We start from the raw sequence: 18,956 nt of genomic DNA on the forward strand, positions 1-18,956 counted from the left end.
AACTCTGACACATCGGTACATTTTGCAGATATCTTCTGTAATGACCACTCGATGGTAACGGAACTTTTAAAGGATGTGCAGCATCTTTGGCTGGATAACCGGGCCGGACATCAACACGTCATTCAACGAATACCCAGAGGTGGTAGCAGCAGATCCATCAAAAACAACCCTGAGCTTAGCTGTTGAACTGTCCTCTTTTAAAACACTATGGTGCGGAAGGAAGTACTGGGGAGTGACTGAGCTTCCTTTCGAGTGAGAAAAATCGCCGCATGAGAGACTACCTCCCGCCTTAGATAATTGGCGGAGAGAACGCTCTCGATCTGAAGATGCTGGAGATGCTGGCGGCTGCTGCCTGACCCGACAGTCTTCTATTGCAGTCAAAGATACTAAGTTCGATAAAGAGGTAATCGCATTCAGGGCTTGAGAATCATTACAGGCTGCTACTAGCTACTGGCTACTGGCTTTCTGAATTTGAATGAGACAATAAACTCTCCAGGAACGCAGCAGAGTGCGGCGTGCTGCCGTCGACGTCCTGCTCTGCTCGGAGGATCTTTTGTCCCCGTCAACGATGTCGTTGCTCGTCGATGTCCTCCCGCTGCGCTATACTAGATCTGCGATGACTCTGCGCGGCGATGTCTTTGCTCTGTGTAAATGGATCTTGGGCTCTCAGGATTTCGATGCTACGTCTGGACAATTCCAGCATAAATATTCGTAACAGCCGTCAGAGTTTCATCCGATGCCGCACTCAATGTAGCAAAAGGCTGCGCTTTCCAGACAATCGTCGGGTGCTAAAACCTATAGACTCCACGTCAGGATCGGCGGGATAAGCCACCGATACCGGGAGTCAAGGTAGCTAACGGCTGCGCTTTTCAGACAACCGTTGGGCGTCTTCTCGTTGAGATGGATCGCCTCCGATACCGGATTCAAGGTAGTCAAGGACTGCGCTTTGCAGACAACCGTCGGGCGCCACAATCAGTTAACTCCTCGTCAAGATCGACAGGACACGTCGCCCCCTGCGCACGGCACAGTCCAAAGTTAGGCGATGCACCGTTACTAACTTCACTTACGACACGCCGGCGCTCTCTCGTCTCTCGCCTTCTCGATCCTTCTCCTGCTGTCTCGCTCGGTCGTCTCTCTCCGCTCCTTCTCTCCAAACTATCTTGCTCCGTTATGTCCAAACTCTTTCTTTGTACTCTCTAAACTCTCTTTCCTCGTACTCTCTAAACTCTCATTCATCGTAATGTCCAAACTCTCTAACTGCAAACTCTCTTTTCTACGCGAATTCAATGCGTATTCAGCAACTGGCAGGCCTTCGTACAGTTACCGTTCGCCTTATTTTTGCGGAGTTATTAACTCCTCTATAAACGTTTTTCTTAAAGTTAACAAATCGCCAACAAGAATTGGGATTGCTTTCCAGTCCGATATCCACATTTGCAATATACTGGATTAACAAAAATTTATTTAGAAACTCAAATTCTCGTTTGTGCTGCAAGTGTCATTTCAATCACCGGGATCAAGCTTGATTAAGAACTTTTTATAGAACTTGTTTCGAAGATACTTAAGCCATTTGTTTACCAAAGCATCTGAAATGAACTGTGAATTCTTTCTTGAGCATTATGTATAAAAAAAATAAAATACTGTCATAAGATCATAGAAGCGATATAAAAAACTATTTTCATTGAATATAAATAAAGGAGAACGCTCTGAAAGCGCAAAACTTTAAATATCTATACCTCGTAGAAATGGCCTATAATAGATATCGCAGTTGCTAATGGGTAAATATTCTCTAATAACTAAAATCAGAGCTGACAAATTCTAAATCTAAAATTTTTTGTTATTCATTTTATTATTGACTTGTATTAATCCCATACTAAAACAAGGAAGAACGCTATAGTCGAGTACCTCGACTATCAGATACCCGTTACTCAGCTAAATGGAGATATGCAAGCAGCAAAGCGAGATTAAAATGCGCCACCTACCAGCGGTAGACAGATTTAAGCGTTATGGGCGTTAGAGTGGGCGTGGCAAATTTTTTTGGATCAATCGATAGGTATTGACGAGACCAGCTAACATTTTTTATCTAGCTTGAAAATTGTGGGCGTCACAGGCTTATTAATATTATTTAATATATATACTTTATGGGGTCGGAAACGCTTCTTTCTGCCTGTTACATACTTTCCGACGAATCTAGTATACCCTTTTACTCTACGAGTAACGGGTATAAATATCATCGATAACAAGTATATTGTGTGGTTGATGAACATTGCTTGGCAGAAACGAATACTAGTCTGGATCCTGAGACTTGATCAAGGAAGGAATCTTCAATTCAAGAAGATCAATTGTTAAGCAACTCAGACTGTAACAAACAGCAACCATTACGCCACCTCCTCTAGCGCAGTTTTTTTTAGTTAACATTGAGATGTGGCTAAGCTAAGCACAAAGCATTCAGAGAAAATAGAAATTGTAGTTGCTGCATCAATGAAAGGAACGCTGACAGACTAATGATACTAAAAACATGAATATTGCACTAAGCGAACATGAAAAGCTCAAGCCAATTTGTGTGTTGTTGCATTGTGAGGCCGATGGACTATATTGACAGCGCTTTTCTCGAGTGCGTTCGACGACCTTTTCACAATGCAGACAGCAACGACTTCAGCTGGCGTTGTTGTTGGTTTGATGGCGATGAACGCACAACTCTGGAGAGCGAGCTGAGAGCATGAAGAAACAAAAGTCAGACAAAAGAGACAACGAAGCATGCAGCTGCTTTTGTTGATTTGATGGGGAAGCACGCACAATTCCGGAGAGTACGCTGAGAGCGGCATAGAGCTTGCAACAAATGCACACACCGACTCAAATTTTCTGATTGCAAAAATGTAATGCTCGCCACTACTACGAGTTGATCGCAGCTAGGGACTTGACCAACTAGTTATTTATTTATATATTTATTTGATAGCCCAGCGCTAAGTCACATTGGGTTTAAATAAAAGTTATGAAGTTAGATTTGTTCTTAAATTACTTAAACAATTAGGATATTCAATTGCGTTGCAAACGTTTGAAAAGTGTAAAAGTGTAAGCAGTTCCAACAACAATTTCCATACAAAATAGTTTTCAAGGCCTACAACACCCCAGCCTATGTATATAAATTTGTTGTACTTGTGTAGAAATAGGGGGTTAAAATGGGTAGGAATTTGGAAGAAAAACCCTCAAGAAAGCGAGCCAGGGAGGTCGAAACTAAGCGATGGTCTGAGAGTGAAGTTAATAAAGTCCTAGATCATATGTTGGAGCAATACAAAAATTTAAAAGTTATCTTTCTAATGTACGTCAATTTCCTGCAACGATATTTTAAAATAGAGGTCATTCACAATTCTCGTCTGTCAAACTTACAAATTTTACACTTTTGCAACGCAATTGAATACCCTAAATGTTTTTCAGTTAATAATTCACAATAATTTCATAATTTCTTAGTTACTACAATAATTTTTGTTTTGTTTTTACTGTATTTAAAGATCGTTAATTTTATTATGAAATTGAGTTGCGATCCTTATTGTTTTGTATTGATGCGGAAGATGGTTCCATAACCTAATACCATTAATGAAAAATTTCCTTCTCGAGCAAAGCGTTTTGAGTCGAGGGCACATATCACTTTTGGGTCTTTGGCATGTTGCTGGAGTAAGTTTGCTTGAAAAATAAGTTGATTCTGTAGTTGTCACTATTTTATAAAAGAATATTATAGTTCTAAGATAGATCCACGAGGTTAAGTTAAGGTCAAGTATTGTTAAGTGTTATTTCAAGATTAACTGCATTAACTTCATAACTTTTGGAGTGCATTTGTTCAAATTGCTTTTTACCAACTATTACGCATTTGTACTTTTTGGATTTATACCCAAGCCATTTTCCTTGGCCCATTAGTCAACTAGAGACAACATACTATTAGTTATACTGATACAGGCATGTATTTCATTTACGGGTCTACTAACATAAATTTGTACACATAAATGTACTTCATAGTGAGACAAGATACTAGGAATGTTATTGACATATATGGAAAACAATAAAGGGCCTAGCACTCCCCTGGATAAATTCCGAAGAGAGAAAGCTTGCGTCTCTTAAGTGCGACCTAATGAGCTTGGTTTCAAAGAATATAATGATTCATCGAATCAAAGGTCTTACTGTGGTCAAGAAGAGTTAAAAATGTTATGCAGTTCCTGTCCAGTTTCTGTCTTATATCCTCAACTATATTTGTGATGGCAGTTATAAATCTCCTTTTCGTACAAAATGCAGATTGTTCTTCGTAGAGTAGAGAATTATTATTCAAGTGAAGTTGAATCTGAAAGGACACAAGGTTTTCAAGGACTTGAGAGGAAAGGTAAAATTGATATAGGTCTATAGTCATTGTTCGGCATGTTCGGCAAGAGCTTTGGTGTTTTTCATATTGTCGGAAATAAAGACAAAGATATAGCCGTGCTAAAGCCGAGCAAAAGCTTAACCTATTTTAGGACATCACTTTGGTTTATACACATAAAGCTAAAACTATTATTACAGAGGGGTTGAGTATTCAATATTATAAGTTGATCCAAATGCTGCTAATATTTTCCATTGCCTAACCTTTTTAGCATAATACAGCGGTTTTTTGATGAAACACAGTTATTAAATTGTGTACTCTCTTTGCTGATTTTGCCGCCACTCCATTGTTCTAGTTAACTTCTGGATCGTCGAAACTCGACGAAAACATTAAGCCGGGCGGGTTCCTCTCGAGTCCAGGACAGCCCCACTGCAGAATCGCACCAGCAGAAACGCTTACCAGCGTACACCTTTAGAGTAGCTCCTTCTGACTTAAGCCGCGCCAGCAATTCAACTGATAATTCCAGTTTCGGTACCGTAACAGTCTTCAGAGGCGCCACTCGATACTTCCAGCAAAGCAGGTGACTTCTGAAGAAAGATCTTTGACCTTGTGGATCATACAGCCAAGCGATTGAAGAAAGGACATTACTTGGACTTGAGGTTGACTAAAGCTCATCAAATGCAAATAGCAAGGGATCAGTAGCAGGATCCCATACGTGGCCCATAGATTTCGTAAAGTTGCTGCCGTCATAAAACCTCAGAAACGACTCGCGAATATCTTCCGGCACATCAGACAATACTGCAGCAACGTTGGAGCACCACTTTCTCAAGCGAAATTGACCCTTGGCGAGGATCCTTGATTTTTGCTGCATGACGCTGATAGCTTCAGCTACAGAACCACCTCCTGAAATTAAATCGTCCACGTAAAAGTCGCGACGCAGACTTTCGACCACCTTTGGAAACTTCGACTGCTTATCCTCGGCCAATTGATGCATCGCTCGCACTGACAAAAATGAAGCCGACTTTGTTCCATAAGTTACAGTATCTAGCTTAAAAACATGCAACTCATCCTGGGTGGAATTCCACCAAAGGATTCACTGCAAGTATGTAGCTGTCCTCAGGGAAAACTCTGACACATCGGTACATTTTGCAGATATCTTCTGTAATGACCACTCGATGGTAACGGAACTTTTAAAGGATGTGCAGCATCTTTGGCTGGATAACCGGGCCGGACATCAACACGTCATTCAACGAATACCCAGAGGTGGTAGCAGCAGATCCATCAAAAACAACCCTGAGCTTAGCTGTTGAACTGTCCTCTTTTAAAACACTATGGTGCGGAAGGAAGTACTGGGGAGTGACTGAGCTTCCTTTCGAGTGAGAAAAATCGCCGCATGAGAGACTACCTCCCGCCTTAGATAATTGGCGGAGAGAACGCTCTCGATCTGAAGATGCTGGAGATGCTGGCGGCTGCTGCCTGACCCGACAGTCTTCTATTGCAGTCAAAGATACTAAGTTCGATAAAGAGGTAATCGCATTCAGGGCTTGAGAATCATTACAGGCTGCTACTAGCTACTGGCTACTGGCTTTCTGAATTTGAATGAGACAATAAACTCTCCAGGAACGCAGCAGAGTGCGGCGTGCTGCCGTCGACGTCCTGCTCTGCTCGGAGGATCTTTTGTCCCCGTCAACGATGTCGTTGCTCGTCGATGTCCTCCCGCTGCGCTATACTAGATCTGCGATGACTCTGCGCGGCGATGTCTTTGCTCTGTGTAAATGGATCTTGGGCTCTCAGGATTTCGATGCTACGTCTGGACAATTCCAGCATAAATATTCGTAACAGCCGTCAGAGTTTCATCCGATGCCGCACTCAATGTAGCAAAAGGCTGCGCTTTCCAGACAATCGTCGGGTGCTAAAACCTATAGACTCCACGTCAGGATCGGCGGGATAAGCCACCGATACCGGTAGTCAAGGTAGCTAACGGCTGCGCTTTTCAGACAACCGTTGGGCGTCTTCTCGTTGAGATGGATCGCCTCCGATACCGGATTCAAGGTAGTCAAGGACTGCGCTTTGCAGACAACCGTCGGGCGCCACAATCAGTTAACTCCTCGTCAAGATCGACAGGACACGTCGCCCCCTGCGCACGGCACAGTCCAAAGTTAGGCGATGCACCGTTACTAACTTCACTTACGACACGCCGGCGCTCTCTCGTCTCTCGCCTTCTCGATCCTTCTCCTGCTGTCTCGCTCGGTCGTCTCTCTCCGCTCCTTCTCTCCAAACTATCTTGCTCCGTTATGTCCAAACTCTTTCTTTGTACTCTCTAAACTCTCTTTCCTCGTACTCTCTAAACTCTCATTCATCGTAATGTCCAAACTCTCTAACTGCAAACTCTCTTTTCTACGCGAATTCAATGCGTATTCAGCAACTGGCAGGCCTTCGTACAGTTACCGTTCGCCTTATTTTTGCGGAGTTATTAACTCCTCTATAAACGTTTTTCTTAAAGTTAACAAATCGCCAACAAGAATTGGGATTGCTTTCCAGTCCGATATCCACATTTGCAATATACTGGATTAACAAAAATTTATTTAGAAACTCAAATTCTCGTTTGTGCTGCAAGTGTCATTTCAATCACCGGGATCAAGCTTGATTAAGAACTTTTTATAGAACTTGTTTCGAAGATACTTAAGCCATTTGTTTACCAAAGCATCTGAAATGAACTGTGAATTCTTTCTTGAGCATTATGTATAAAAAAAATAAAATACTGTCATAAGATCATAGAAGCGATATAAAAAACTATTTTCATTGAATATAAATAAAGGAGAACGCTCTGAAAGCGCAAAACTTTAAATATCTATACCTCGTAGAAATGGCCTATAATAGATATCGCAGTTGCTAATGGGTAAATATTCTCTAATAACTAAAATCAGAGCTGACAAATTCTAAATCTAAAATTTTTTGTTATTCATTTTATTATTGACTTGTATTAATCCCATACTAAAACAAGGAAGAACGCTATAGTCGAGTACCTCGACTATCAGATACCCGTTACTCAGCTAAATGGAGATATGCAAGCAGCAAAGCGAGATTAAAATGCGCCACCTACCAGCGGTAGACAGATTTAAGCGTTATGGGCGTTAGAGTGGGCGTGGCAAATTTTTTTGGATCAATCGATAGGTATTGACGAGACCAGCTAACATTTTTTATCTAGCTTGAAAATTGTGGGCGTCACAGGCTTATTAATATTATTTAATATATATACTTTATGGGGTCGGAAACGCTTCTTTCTGCCTGTTGCATACTTTCCGACGAATCTAGTATACCCTTTTACTCTACGAGTAACGGGTATAAATATCATCGATAACAAGTATATTGTGTGGTTGATGAACATTGCTTGGCAGAAACGAATACTAGTCTGGATCCTGAGACTTGATCAAGGAAGGAATCTTCAATTCAAGAAGATCAATTGTTAAGCAACTCAGACTGTAACAAACAGCAACCATTACGCCACCTCCTCTAGCGCAGTTTTTTTTAGTTAACATTGAGATGTGGCTAAGCTAAGCACAAAGCATTCAGAGAAAATAGAAATTGTAGTTGCTGCATCAATGAAAGGAACGCTGACAGACTAATGATACTAAAAACATGAATATTGCACTAAGCGAACATGAAAAGCTCAAGCCAATTTGTGTGTTGTTGCATTGTGAGGCCGATGGACTATATTGACAGCGCTTTTCTCGAGTGCGTTCGACGACCTTTTCACAATGCAGACAGCAACGACTTCAGCTGGCGTTGTTGTTGGTTTGATGGCGATGAACGCACAACTCTGGAGAGCGAGCTGAGAGCATGAAGAAACAAAAGTCAGACAAAAGAGACAACGAAGCATGCAGCTGCTTTTGTTGATTTGATGGGGAAGCACGCACAATTCCGGAGAGTACGCTTAGAGCGGCATAGAGCTTGCAACAAATGCACACACCGACTCAAATTTTCTGATTGCAAAAATGTAATGCTCGCCACTACTACGAGTTGATCGCAGCTAGGGACTTGACCAACTAGTTATTTATTTATATATTTATTTGATAGCCCAGCGCTAAGTCACATTGGGTTTAAATAAAAGTTATGAAGTTAGATTTGTTCTTAAATTACTTAAACAATTAGGATATTCAATTGCGTTGCAAACGTTTGAAAAGTGTAAAAGTGTAAGCAGTTCCAACAACAATTTCCATACAAAATAGTTTTCAAGGCCTACAACACCCCAGCCTATGTATATAAATTTGTTGTACTTGTGTAGAAATAGGGGGTTAAAATGGGTAGGAATTTGGAAGAAAAACCCTCAAGAAAGCGAGCCAGGGAGGTCGAAACTAAGCGATGGTCTGAGAGTGAAGTTAATAAAGTCCTAGATCATATGTTGGAGCAATACAAAAATTTAAAAGTTATCTTACGTCAATTTCCTGCAACGATATTTTAAAATAGAGGTCATTCACAATTCTCGTCTGTCAAACTTACAAATTTTACACTTTTGCAACGCAATTGAATACCCTAAATGTTTTTCAGTTAATAATTCACAATAATTTCATAATTTCTTAGTTACTACAATAATTTTTGTTTTGTTTTTACTGTATTTAAAGATCGTTAATTTTATTATGAAATTGAGTTGCGATCCTTATTGTTTTGTATTGATGCGGAAGATGGTTCCATAACCTAATACCATTAATGAAAAATTTCCTTCTCGAGCAAAGCGTTTTGAGTCGAGGGCACATATCACTTTTGGGTCTTTGGCATGTTGCTGGAGTAAGTTTGCTTGAAAAATAAGTTGATTCTGTAGTTGTCACTATTTTATAAAAGAATATTATAGTTCTAAGATAGATCCACGAGGTTAAGTTAAGGTCAAGTATTGTTAAGTGTTATTTCAAGATTAACTGCATTAACTTCATAACTTTTGGAGTGCATTTGTTCAAATTGCTTTTTACCAACTACTACGCATTTGTACTTTTTGGATTTATACCCAAGCCATTTTCCTTGGCCCATTAGTCAACTAGAGACAACATACTATTAGTTATACTGATACAGGCATGTATTTCATTTACGGGTCTACTAACATAAATTTGTACACATAAATGTACTTCATAGTGAGACAAGATACTAGGAATGTTATTGACATATATGGAAAACAATAAAGGGCCTAGCACTCCCCTGGATAAATTCCGAAGAGAGAAAGCTTGCGTCTCTTAAGTGCGACCTAATGAGCTTGGTTTCAAAGAATATAATGATTCATCGAATCAAAGGTCTTACTGTGGTCAAGAAGAGTTAAAAATGTTATGCAGTTCCTGTCCAGTTTCTGTCTTATATCCTCAACTATATTTGTGATGGCAGTTATAAATCTCCTTTTCGTACAAAATGCAGATTGTTCTTCGTAGAGTAGAGAATTATTATTCAAGTGAAGTTGAATCTGAAAGGACACAAGGTTTTCAAGGACTTGAGAAGAAAGGTAAAATTGATATAGGTCTATAGTCATTGTTCGGCATGTTCGGCAAGAGCTTTGGTGTTTTTCATATTGTCGGAAATAAAGACAAAGATATAGCCGTGCTAAAGCCGAGCAAAAGCTTAACCTATTTTAGGACATCACTTTGGTTTATACACATAAAGCTAAAACTATTATTACAGAGGGGTTGAGTATTCAATATTATAAGTTGATCCAAATGCTGCTAATATTTTCCATTGCCTAACCTTTTTAGCATAATACAGCGGTTTTTTGATGAAACACAGTTATTAAATTGTGTACTCTCTTTGCTGATTTTGGCTTTTTGTTTACCTTTAACCTAGCCACTGTACTGCATACGAAATTCTTCCATTTTGTATCGCTCCCACTGGAGGTAACCAACATCTCGCTGACGGGTTACATATTTTAATTCACTCCATTTTACTTTGGTTCTCAAGGGCACAAACCTGTTCACGCCAAAAGGACGTTTAGTTTCTGGAGGCAGTGCCGAGGGACAGTTTTCTCCATATGTCTACATCTGGCTCAATCGCACTGCCCTCCTCTCTCCCTCTTCCTCTCTATCTCTCCTTTAAGTCACCGCTCCGCTCTAAAGCGTTTTAGTTAAGCTAGGCTTAATGAGTTCGCATTTCCAACCGTCAAAATAAACACGCTCGTCGCGTATACCTCCAAAGATCTACCGTGTTTTCGATCATATTTCTGCAAAGATTTTTCGTACCAGTTTCACTGGAATTTCCTACAATAAGCGATCAAGCCACCCCCCGTCCCAACAGTACGTTAAAAACATTAAGTCAAGTCTAGAGAAATCTGGTATGGAAACCTGGTCATAATGTATTATTTTGCTAGGGGCATTAATAAAAAGTAAGTCAAGTAGTGTACGACAGTTGCTGCTATAGTGCGTGGAGATCGTTTCGTTAATGGAATACAGACCTTGTGATTTAAAGGTATCCACAAGACAAATTTCTGACAATAAGTTGCTATTGAAATCGCCTGCCAATATGATGTGGATGTGTTCCATTGAATATGGATATATTGCCCATTTCTAGGCGAAAGTATTTTTACTTGGTTGTTTAAGTACCACCTTACATATCAGCTTCGCAGTCACATACAGTTGCGGCAACAAAAATAACACCAAAGTGTGGGCAATTTTTCTTTGTGCTACAATATGGTCATTTTTTGCAATATTTTTCTTCTGTGTGTAAGGGTAAGTAGGGTTACATATCCTTTAACTAAATTAAAAGTGGTTGTGGGCGTAATGCGGATGGTTTTTAAGACTTCGATACATTTATGAAAAAAGTAGCATAATTATGCGGCAACAAAAATAGCACTATTAACGGTTTTTGGGTATAAAACTTCATTTGCTCAGATTTGTTGGCTGTTTTTCGTTTTGTTGTATTAAGAATAAGTACTACAAAGTGAATTGGTAAAAAAAATGAATAAAATAGTGTTCCCAATGAGTCATTTAGCGCGCTGTAATGATACAGATAGAAGGACATTTAAAAAGCTAATTTATAAAGGCAATGCAAAAGATAAGTTAAGTTGAATCGTAGAATTCTTTAAAATAATGATTAGTAGTTACCTAAAACAAGAACACAAAAGAATAGCACGCTGTACGAAAGCCGCAATGACCCCATAACTGTTAAAAAGTCATGTGAATAAATGCAAGTAGGTCCCATTTTAGGCGCCTATCAAGTCGCTTTTTTTTTTAATATTTGTAAGTACATAAAAAGTTGGATATAATGTACATAAACAAAAATTATGCGCTTGACGTCCAAAAAAATCTCCCTAGACTGCAGAGCATGGGTGAATTTGAAGGACTAGTCTTAAATAAGGCCCACAATAAAAGGGAAACTCTTATATGGTCTGGCGGCTGAAAATTGCTCATGTTTAGATGAAAAAGACTTTAAATTCACATCAGATAACCTACATATCCAAAATTGAGTCCCCAATTCACATTTGCAAAGAATAAAAATGGTGAAGCCAGTATCATGGTATGGGCATATTATCGTACTATAATGTTGGTACCATATCATAATGTAAACCCATACAGGATCAACATGTTCACCTTGATAGCTCAGAAATTGTTATGCAATTTTATTCGTTATACAAAATTAATTTATTTTGGAAGCTTTACCACGGTTATAAACCAAAAAAATCAGTCAGAAAGTCGTCCAAAGTTTTAAAACCTTTAAGCTGAATGGTATAACGGGGACCTTACAAGCCCCAGAACTAAAACACATCGAAAATCTTTGCAGAAATGTTAAAGAACTATGTTTTTAATGCAAAACCGAAGAAAAAAAACTGCCCTTGAGCTATTTTGAAAGAGCCAGACAACAATTTTGCCAAGGGAAGATTCTGATGTCTAGTGACGTCAAGGTCGGTCGTTGTTGTTGTTGTTGTTGCAGTCCAAGCTTTAGAACAATATTTTTTACCTTAAGATGTATGAAATCATACATTTTAATCAACAAAAATTTCAAATCGCATTATTTTTAAGTTTTTTAAGCCTTTTCTTTAAGTGGTGCTATTTTTGTTGCCGCATAACTTTGCTACTTTTTTAATAAATGTATAGAAATTTAAAAAAGCATCCGCATTGTGAGTGTAACCACCTTTATTTTAGTTAATAGATATGTAACCCTACTTACCCTTACAAACAGAATAAAAATATTGCAAAAAACTACCATTCTGTAGCACAAAGAAGAATTGCCTACACACTGGTGCTATTTTTGTTGCCGCAGCTGTATATAGCAACACCTCCTGCATGCCCAATACAAGCGGAACACATTAAAGCCATTACAAGCAATATAGAAATCACATAAATCCCGTACGCACCACGCCTCGGACACACAGATCACATCAGACTGATGATCTGATGATAATGACTGACCGTCATTAGAATAAGTAAAACGGAATCTTAGCTCGTCAATCTTCTTTAACAGACTTTCTCCATTTATATGAATGATTTTGAGACCATTTTTATATATACTCACTGCTTTTAACATTGCACTAGCTATGGAACAAACATCCGAATCATGTATTGATGTTATCATAGATTATTAGGGGCGCAATCTCCATATTCAAAACGTAAATGACAAGTTTCTAACAGTAAATTATTTTCATAATTATATCGCTTAGGAGAAAGCTCCTCCATACTCTTGATGCAATAGACACCCTCTCTGCAAGTTCAGCGTACATGCACAGAGCCGCGTCGAGTAAACGCATGGCTTCGTGCTCGCGCTGGTACATTCCAATTTGACAAAACAGCTTGATTTTTTTGCGCGCGTTTATCAATTTAGCAATTATTACTGGATCCACATGTGTGAATGTTGTGATTTTCGTGCTCGATAGATATCAGAAACACTTGGTAGTGGAGTCAGCTGATGATTAAAGCATAGCTTGTGGAAAAGCGTTCTGAGATCTTCCCAAAGACCTTCGACCAAAGGGACACCATGATCTCTCAGTTATCCCTGCATTGCGCTGCCAGTCTGGCTTCCAGTGCACCCAACCTCACAACCGTTGCTTGTAGGTTCGCCACCTCTCTATCCAACATCTCTTCCAGTTACCCAGTTGTTTACTCATGGAGCGAAGATCGGAAACCTCGCCCTTCAGTGTCACGACACGAGCTTCCATCTGCTTCACTTCCCCCGAAACTATGTCCAAGCGGTCCATAAGACTGCTTAGCATGCGTTGTTCAGCTTCCCAAACGCCGACTTAATTTTCTAGGTCTGTTCCTCCAAGCGGGCCTTCACGAGCTTCAGCAGATGTGGCGAATTTACGTCCGAGATGCGCTCGCTGGCAGCTCTTGCATTGTTGCGAGTACGTTTAGTGGATGGAGCGGAAGAACCGAAAGAAGCGAACACACGATTTAATCCAACGAAAGATAATCAGAGACTAATATCCATCCCGTCATCGCATCCCTTTACAGATCTAATCATCCAGGATTGGCTGACGTTAGTGCAGATAAGTTTACAATTCTAGATTTTAAAGAGCGAGCGGTCGCGTGATGAGACCTTTAAAGATATGTGCCACTCATAGATAATCTGCCCAAGCCCTCAATAAACCCCCCATGTCGCCCCTTTTGGGCGACCTGCGTCGAAATTGTGGGAAACTTCATAATCAAAACTAAAGCAACCCGAGAAGGCATGAAAGTTGAGTGGCCCTTCAACTCTGACAAATACCATCTGTCACTAGGGGTTGAAAATATTCGCATAACTTCTCAAGAGCTGTCGACAATTGTGATTCGTATAGAGGCTTGGCTCCACTCAAGGACATTGTGCCCTCTTACAGCCGCATTAAAATTCAGCATAATAATAAAATTAATGTATTGTTTCTTCATGCAAATAAAAAATTTAAACTTAAAGTCAAAACTTAGATTTTAATATTTCTTAGTACCTCAAAATCTTGCAACTATTCTATCCTGTATCGGTCGTACGGTTCTTACATAGAAAAAATCAAAACTCTGAAATGTCAAAGTTAGGCAACTCGGACCAATTAATAAAGTGCCAATTTTAAAATGTCTGTTACAATAGAAACCTTTTCACTTTGTCTCGTATAATACCAACTTAACTCAAAAATCGATAATAACTGATCATAAGAGGTGGAACATTTCTGTGAAATATTTTTTGTTAAGGGTCCTACTTTAAGAGGTAATATAAATAATGTTGTTAAGTAATGTTGTTATGAGGTAATATAAAAAAAACTTTATAAATAATGGTAATTTTGGTAGATTTTATTGTAGCTAGCTCCTGAGAGGTCCTCTTCGAATAAGTTCTAAAGAAATAGGTTTTTACAATACAAGTGAGCCAATATTTTGATCAGGAAAATGTAGTCCATTTTTTTGGTTCCTAAATTTCAATAAATTATATCACTGTGGTCGGCAGTCCACGTAGTGACGCAGCGTTCCAAGAGAGTGTGCGAAGCTGACTACTATATATATAGCAACAGAATTGAAAATCTGCTTTGATTAGCGAGTATTACTCTGATCGAAAGGTATCGTAAAACATTAAAGGATTAAAGACATGGTCTTTAAGAAAATCAATTGGTTTGATAAAAAGAGCAGTTAAAAAAAATTAAAAATTTGAGTTGTGGGGGCCTTTCGATTTCATGACAGCCACCTCATTTGTTAAGCTCTTATTCGAAAGTTATACCCAAAAAACTGTTGTTTGTTGTTTCTGTTTAAACTTTAAGCTAAATAGCCCTTGAGATTTCTCAACTTTACATAATATGGTATAACTCAACAAAACTAACTAACGTTGCGTGGGCCTGAATGTTGTTTGGCGCTTCCAAACTCTATTTTAAGGTCTTGGACGGGTCAATTTCAGAAACTTTAGTTCTACCACCTTTAAAAAACGCGTCACTTAAGCGGAAAAACTGCTACACATACCTAATCGTACGCCGACGACAACAAATAATGGTCACTTTTACCAGTTCAGCACAACTAATTGAGCAATGATTTAAGTATAAGCATATAACATAGACAAAATCCAGAAAGGCAGCTAGTTTCCGCACACTGAAGTACCCGTGGGAGCATTGTGTGTACAGAGCTGTCCGATTTTTAGAAAACTAAAAAGTAATTACAATAATTATATGATAATTCATATGGAATGGATTCATAAAACATATTTTATTTGGCCTATTCAATCCCCCAATGACCTAAAATGGTTTAACTTTTGGATATGGTCATGAAGTAAAAAGAAGAACAAAAACTTTTATATAAAAGTCAGAAAATACCGGTAACTTCATGACCTTTTCCAAAAAAGTTAATTGCTTTTAATAACAGTTATTTTTTGACTAAAAAATAAAAGTCAAAAATAACAATTTTTTAGACTGAAAAAATAAATGTCTAAATAACTGTCAATTTTTATGTTTAAACTTATTTATTTATTTTCTTAATGTTGCGTTTTGTACTTGCACGCAAATTCTTCGACTCAATGCGACCGTGAATTCTTCAGAGCAAGTACTGGTAGTAGTAGTACTAGCCATTTTAAACCATCTATGATTTCGTAAACATGCCATGATTCTTTGAAAGAAGAGGAACCACTATTGACCGTTGAAACAAATTTGTTAGTGCTGACCATTTAAAGTCATCCATGAATTCCCATACACATGACTCCGAAAATGCTTTACAACAAGAAAAACCAACGGAATTCCAACAGACGAGATCTGTGTGTCATTCCCGTTGTCAACTGATATTTTAGACCTTTATATTTTTGGTCGTTAAATAACTATTATTTATTGACTTTTTCAGTAAAAGACTTTGAATAACAGATATTACATTAAATTTTTATTTTTTTAGTCTAAAAATAGTAGTTATTTTTATAATTTTAATTATAAGTCATTGAATAAAAGCTACCAAAATACTTTTGTTTTTCAGTCAGAATATAACTGTTATTTTCAGACTAATGTAAAAGTTGGAAGGGACAACAGTTTTAAAGGTAAATTAAAAATATTTTATTTATTTGGAATGAACATTTTTAAAATCTTGTTTTTGGTAACTAATACATAATTTAAACATGCAATTCTATGTTTATTCTTTATCAGGATCACTAGTCAAGTCGATCTAACGATGTCCTTCTGTCCGTATGAACGCTGAGGTCTCAAAAACTATAAAAGCTACGAAATTTGGATTTAAATAGATTTTATTATTTAATACCTAACTACATGCTGAGAGTCGTACTAATTATGTTAATCAGGCTTTGACAAAGTCACTAGTATTTTTACCGACCACTGGGTCCCCAGTCTCTGGGATGGTTGGTGTGTGCTAATCGAAGGCCCTGGAATTTTATTTTAGAGTAACGGGTATCTGATAGTCGAGGCACTCGACGACTATAGTGTGTCTTCTTGTTCTAACTAATGTATTTGTCAAACCTTTTTTTATTTTCAGGAGAAAACTTGGGCTGTTTTGGAACAAGCAAAAAAAAGAAAGAGGGTTCTAGTAATTCCGAGGCGTTACACGAGTACCATATTTCTACAGAGTATTCTAAAAGTTCGGCAACACGTAACCAAGTAAATAAGGGGTATGAACAATTATGGCAGCCTGAAGTAGTTCAATACTATTTGTCATTATTGCAAAGTTGTTCTAATCCAGAAACCCTAGAAGCCGCTGCAGGCGCAATTCAAAATTTATCTGCATGTTACTGGCAACCCAGTATTGATATTCGCGCAACAGTACGCAAAGAGAAAGGTCTACCGATTCTTGTAGAGCTCCTTAGAATGGAAGTGGATCGTGTAGTATGTGCAGTTGCCACAGCCCTGCGCAATTTAGCTATTGATCAACGCAACAAAGAACTTATTGGAAAGTACGCAATGCGAGACTTAGTTCAAAAACTTCCATCTGGAAATATACAACATGACCAGAACACGTCAGATGATACAATAACAGCTGTTTTGGCTACAATTAATGAGGTTTTAAAGAAAAATCCAGAGTTTTCACGGTCCCTGTTAGATTCAGGCGGGGTTGATCGACTTATGAATATAACAAGACGAAAAGAAAAATATACTTCTTGTGTATTGAAATTTGCTAGTCAAGTTTTATACTCCATGTGGCAACATAACGAATTACGTGACGCTTATAAGAAAAACGGTTGGAAAGAGCAAGATTTTATTAGCAAACTTTTTGCTGCACATAACACTCCGCCAAGTTCACCAAATAATGCAAACAATACCCTCAATAGACCCATGGCTTCACAGGGACGTACTCGCTATGAAGACAGGACTATTCAGCGCCCAACAAGCAGTTCATTTGGGGCTAAGGATTCTAATTCGGTCATGTCAAGTAATGAATCTGCCTTGCTTTCGGAAATGGTTAGAAAACAATTATAAAATGTTGGATTTCTTCATTATTATATGATTATTAACTACATGAAGAGTATTTAATATATTAAAAAAAGCTTATTAACGGGGTTGGCTCAAAAATCTCATCGACCGGTTTTGGCATGATATTTGTATTAATTTACGTTAGAATTGCATCAAGTTCCGTCCGACGATATTTCTGCTCCACCCCCGTTTTTATATTCCCAAAGCAAAATAGATTTTACCGCATTTACCCAACTTAATTGTAAAATATCATATTATTTAAATATTTAGAACACTAATCTGATAAATTTATAAATAAACTAAGATATATCCAAGTATAGTTAACAATGGTTTATTTTTTGGATAGAAATATTAAAGTTCTGGTTGCGTTATGTCTCATAGCTTACGTCGGCGACGTGGGACTCAAGTGGTTACCTCGTTTGAACTCGGAGTCGGTACTAACGAAACTACTCAAAGTATAAAAAAGTATGCGAGCGCGGTTGATGTGGAAGGTGGGGTCCATCTATTGCGGAAACCTTACATATAACATTTAAAAACAAGTGCGGAAAGTTCCGCGGACTGTAAACATAACATATTCGCTCTATGCAGAAACTGTTGCTGGTTTTATTTTGTCTTTAAATTTTTATAAGCAGAAACAACCCTATCTTAAGTCCTACAGAGGAAAATATTAAATGTGTATCCCAGAAATGGGCTGCAACACATCAAAACTTTTCGACAGAGAGAGAACCTGTCTAAGGCTAAGCTAAGCGAAAACATTGTGAGCATACGGAAAGTAGAAAAATTGTGAAATAAATCTAAAGTAAATACTAGCCACGTAGTCTAGGTATCTGGATCCCAGCCTAAACCTATCATTCCGTTGATGGCGTACACGATTCTCAGCGTTCTATGCTCGTCATCTGTTGGTATTGGTTTTAAAAAATTAGGCCTAGGCAGACATTATTAAACAATAAATATGAAAGATGTTGGGGCGGCGGTGGTAGCTTTATCGTTGAAATTTTAGGGTCCCAAGGAAACTAGTATGAAAAACACGGCAGTACTTTTGTGATGTTGCGCGACGTGCGTGGTTGTTTTATTAGGGCAGTGCGAGCAAGGGAGATGTGGACATCTGGAGAAAACTGCCGCTTAACACTGCCTCCAGAAATTAGACGCCCTTTTGTCGTGAACAACGAATTTATTTTCTGCCATTTTATTTGTGTCTTCGGACTGGACGTGGTGGGAATTGCCAGATCGGAAGCTATCGAAGGCGTTAAGGGAGTTGATGGGGCTCAGTCAAAGAGAAATCAAGCACGTAGGAATTTCGGCAATATTTTG

The 18,956-nt window shown here is 38.5% G+C and overlaps 1 protein-coding gene across 6 annotated transcripts in view; it reads left to right on the forward strand.

Moving 5' to 3' along the window:
* The window catches only part of p120ctn (adherens junction protein p120), a 180,313-nt gene that overhangs the window by 117,409 nt on the left and 43,948 nt on the right, over positions 1-18,956 (forward strand). For 3 of the 6 annotated variants that reach the window (XM_036821592.3, XM_036821590.3, XM_036821591.3), the window contains one exon: positions 16,714-17,964. The exons of 1 other annotated variant lie outside the window; for it this stretch is intronic. In XM_036821592.3, coding sequence (XP_036677487.1) covers positions 16,714-17,651 — 938 coding nt within the window. In that variant the 3' untranslated portion in view covers positions 17,652-17,964. Of the gene's footprint in view, positions 1-16,713; positions 17,965-18,956 lie in introns of those variants that run through there. 2 more of the 6 variants (XM_065868441.2, XM_065868440.2) reach the window with 2 other exon arrangements.

Source organism: Drosophila suzukii (genome assembly GCF_043229965.1).
Source record: "Drosophila suzukii chromosome 2 unlocalized genomic scaffold, CBGP_Dsuzu_IsoJpt1.0 scf_2c, whole genome shotgun sequence".
NCBI lineage: Eukaryota > Metazoa > Arthropoda > Insecta > Diptera > Drosophilidae > Drosophila > Drosophila suzukii.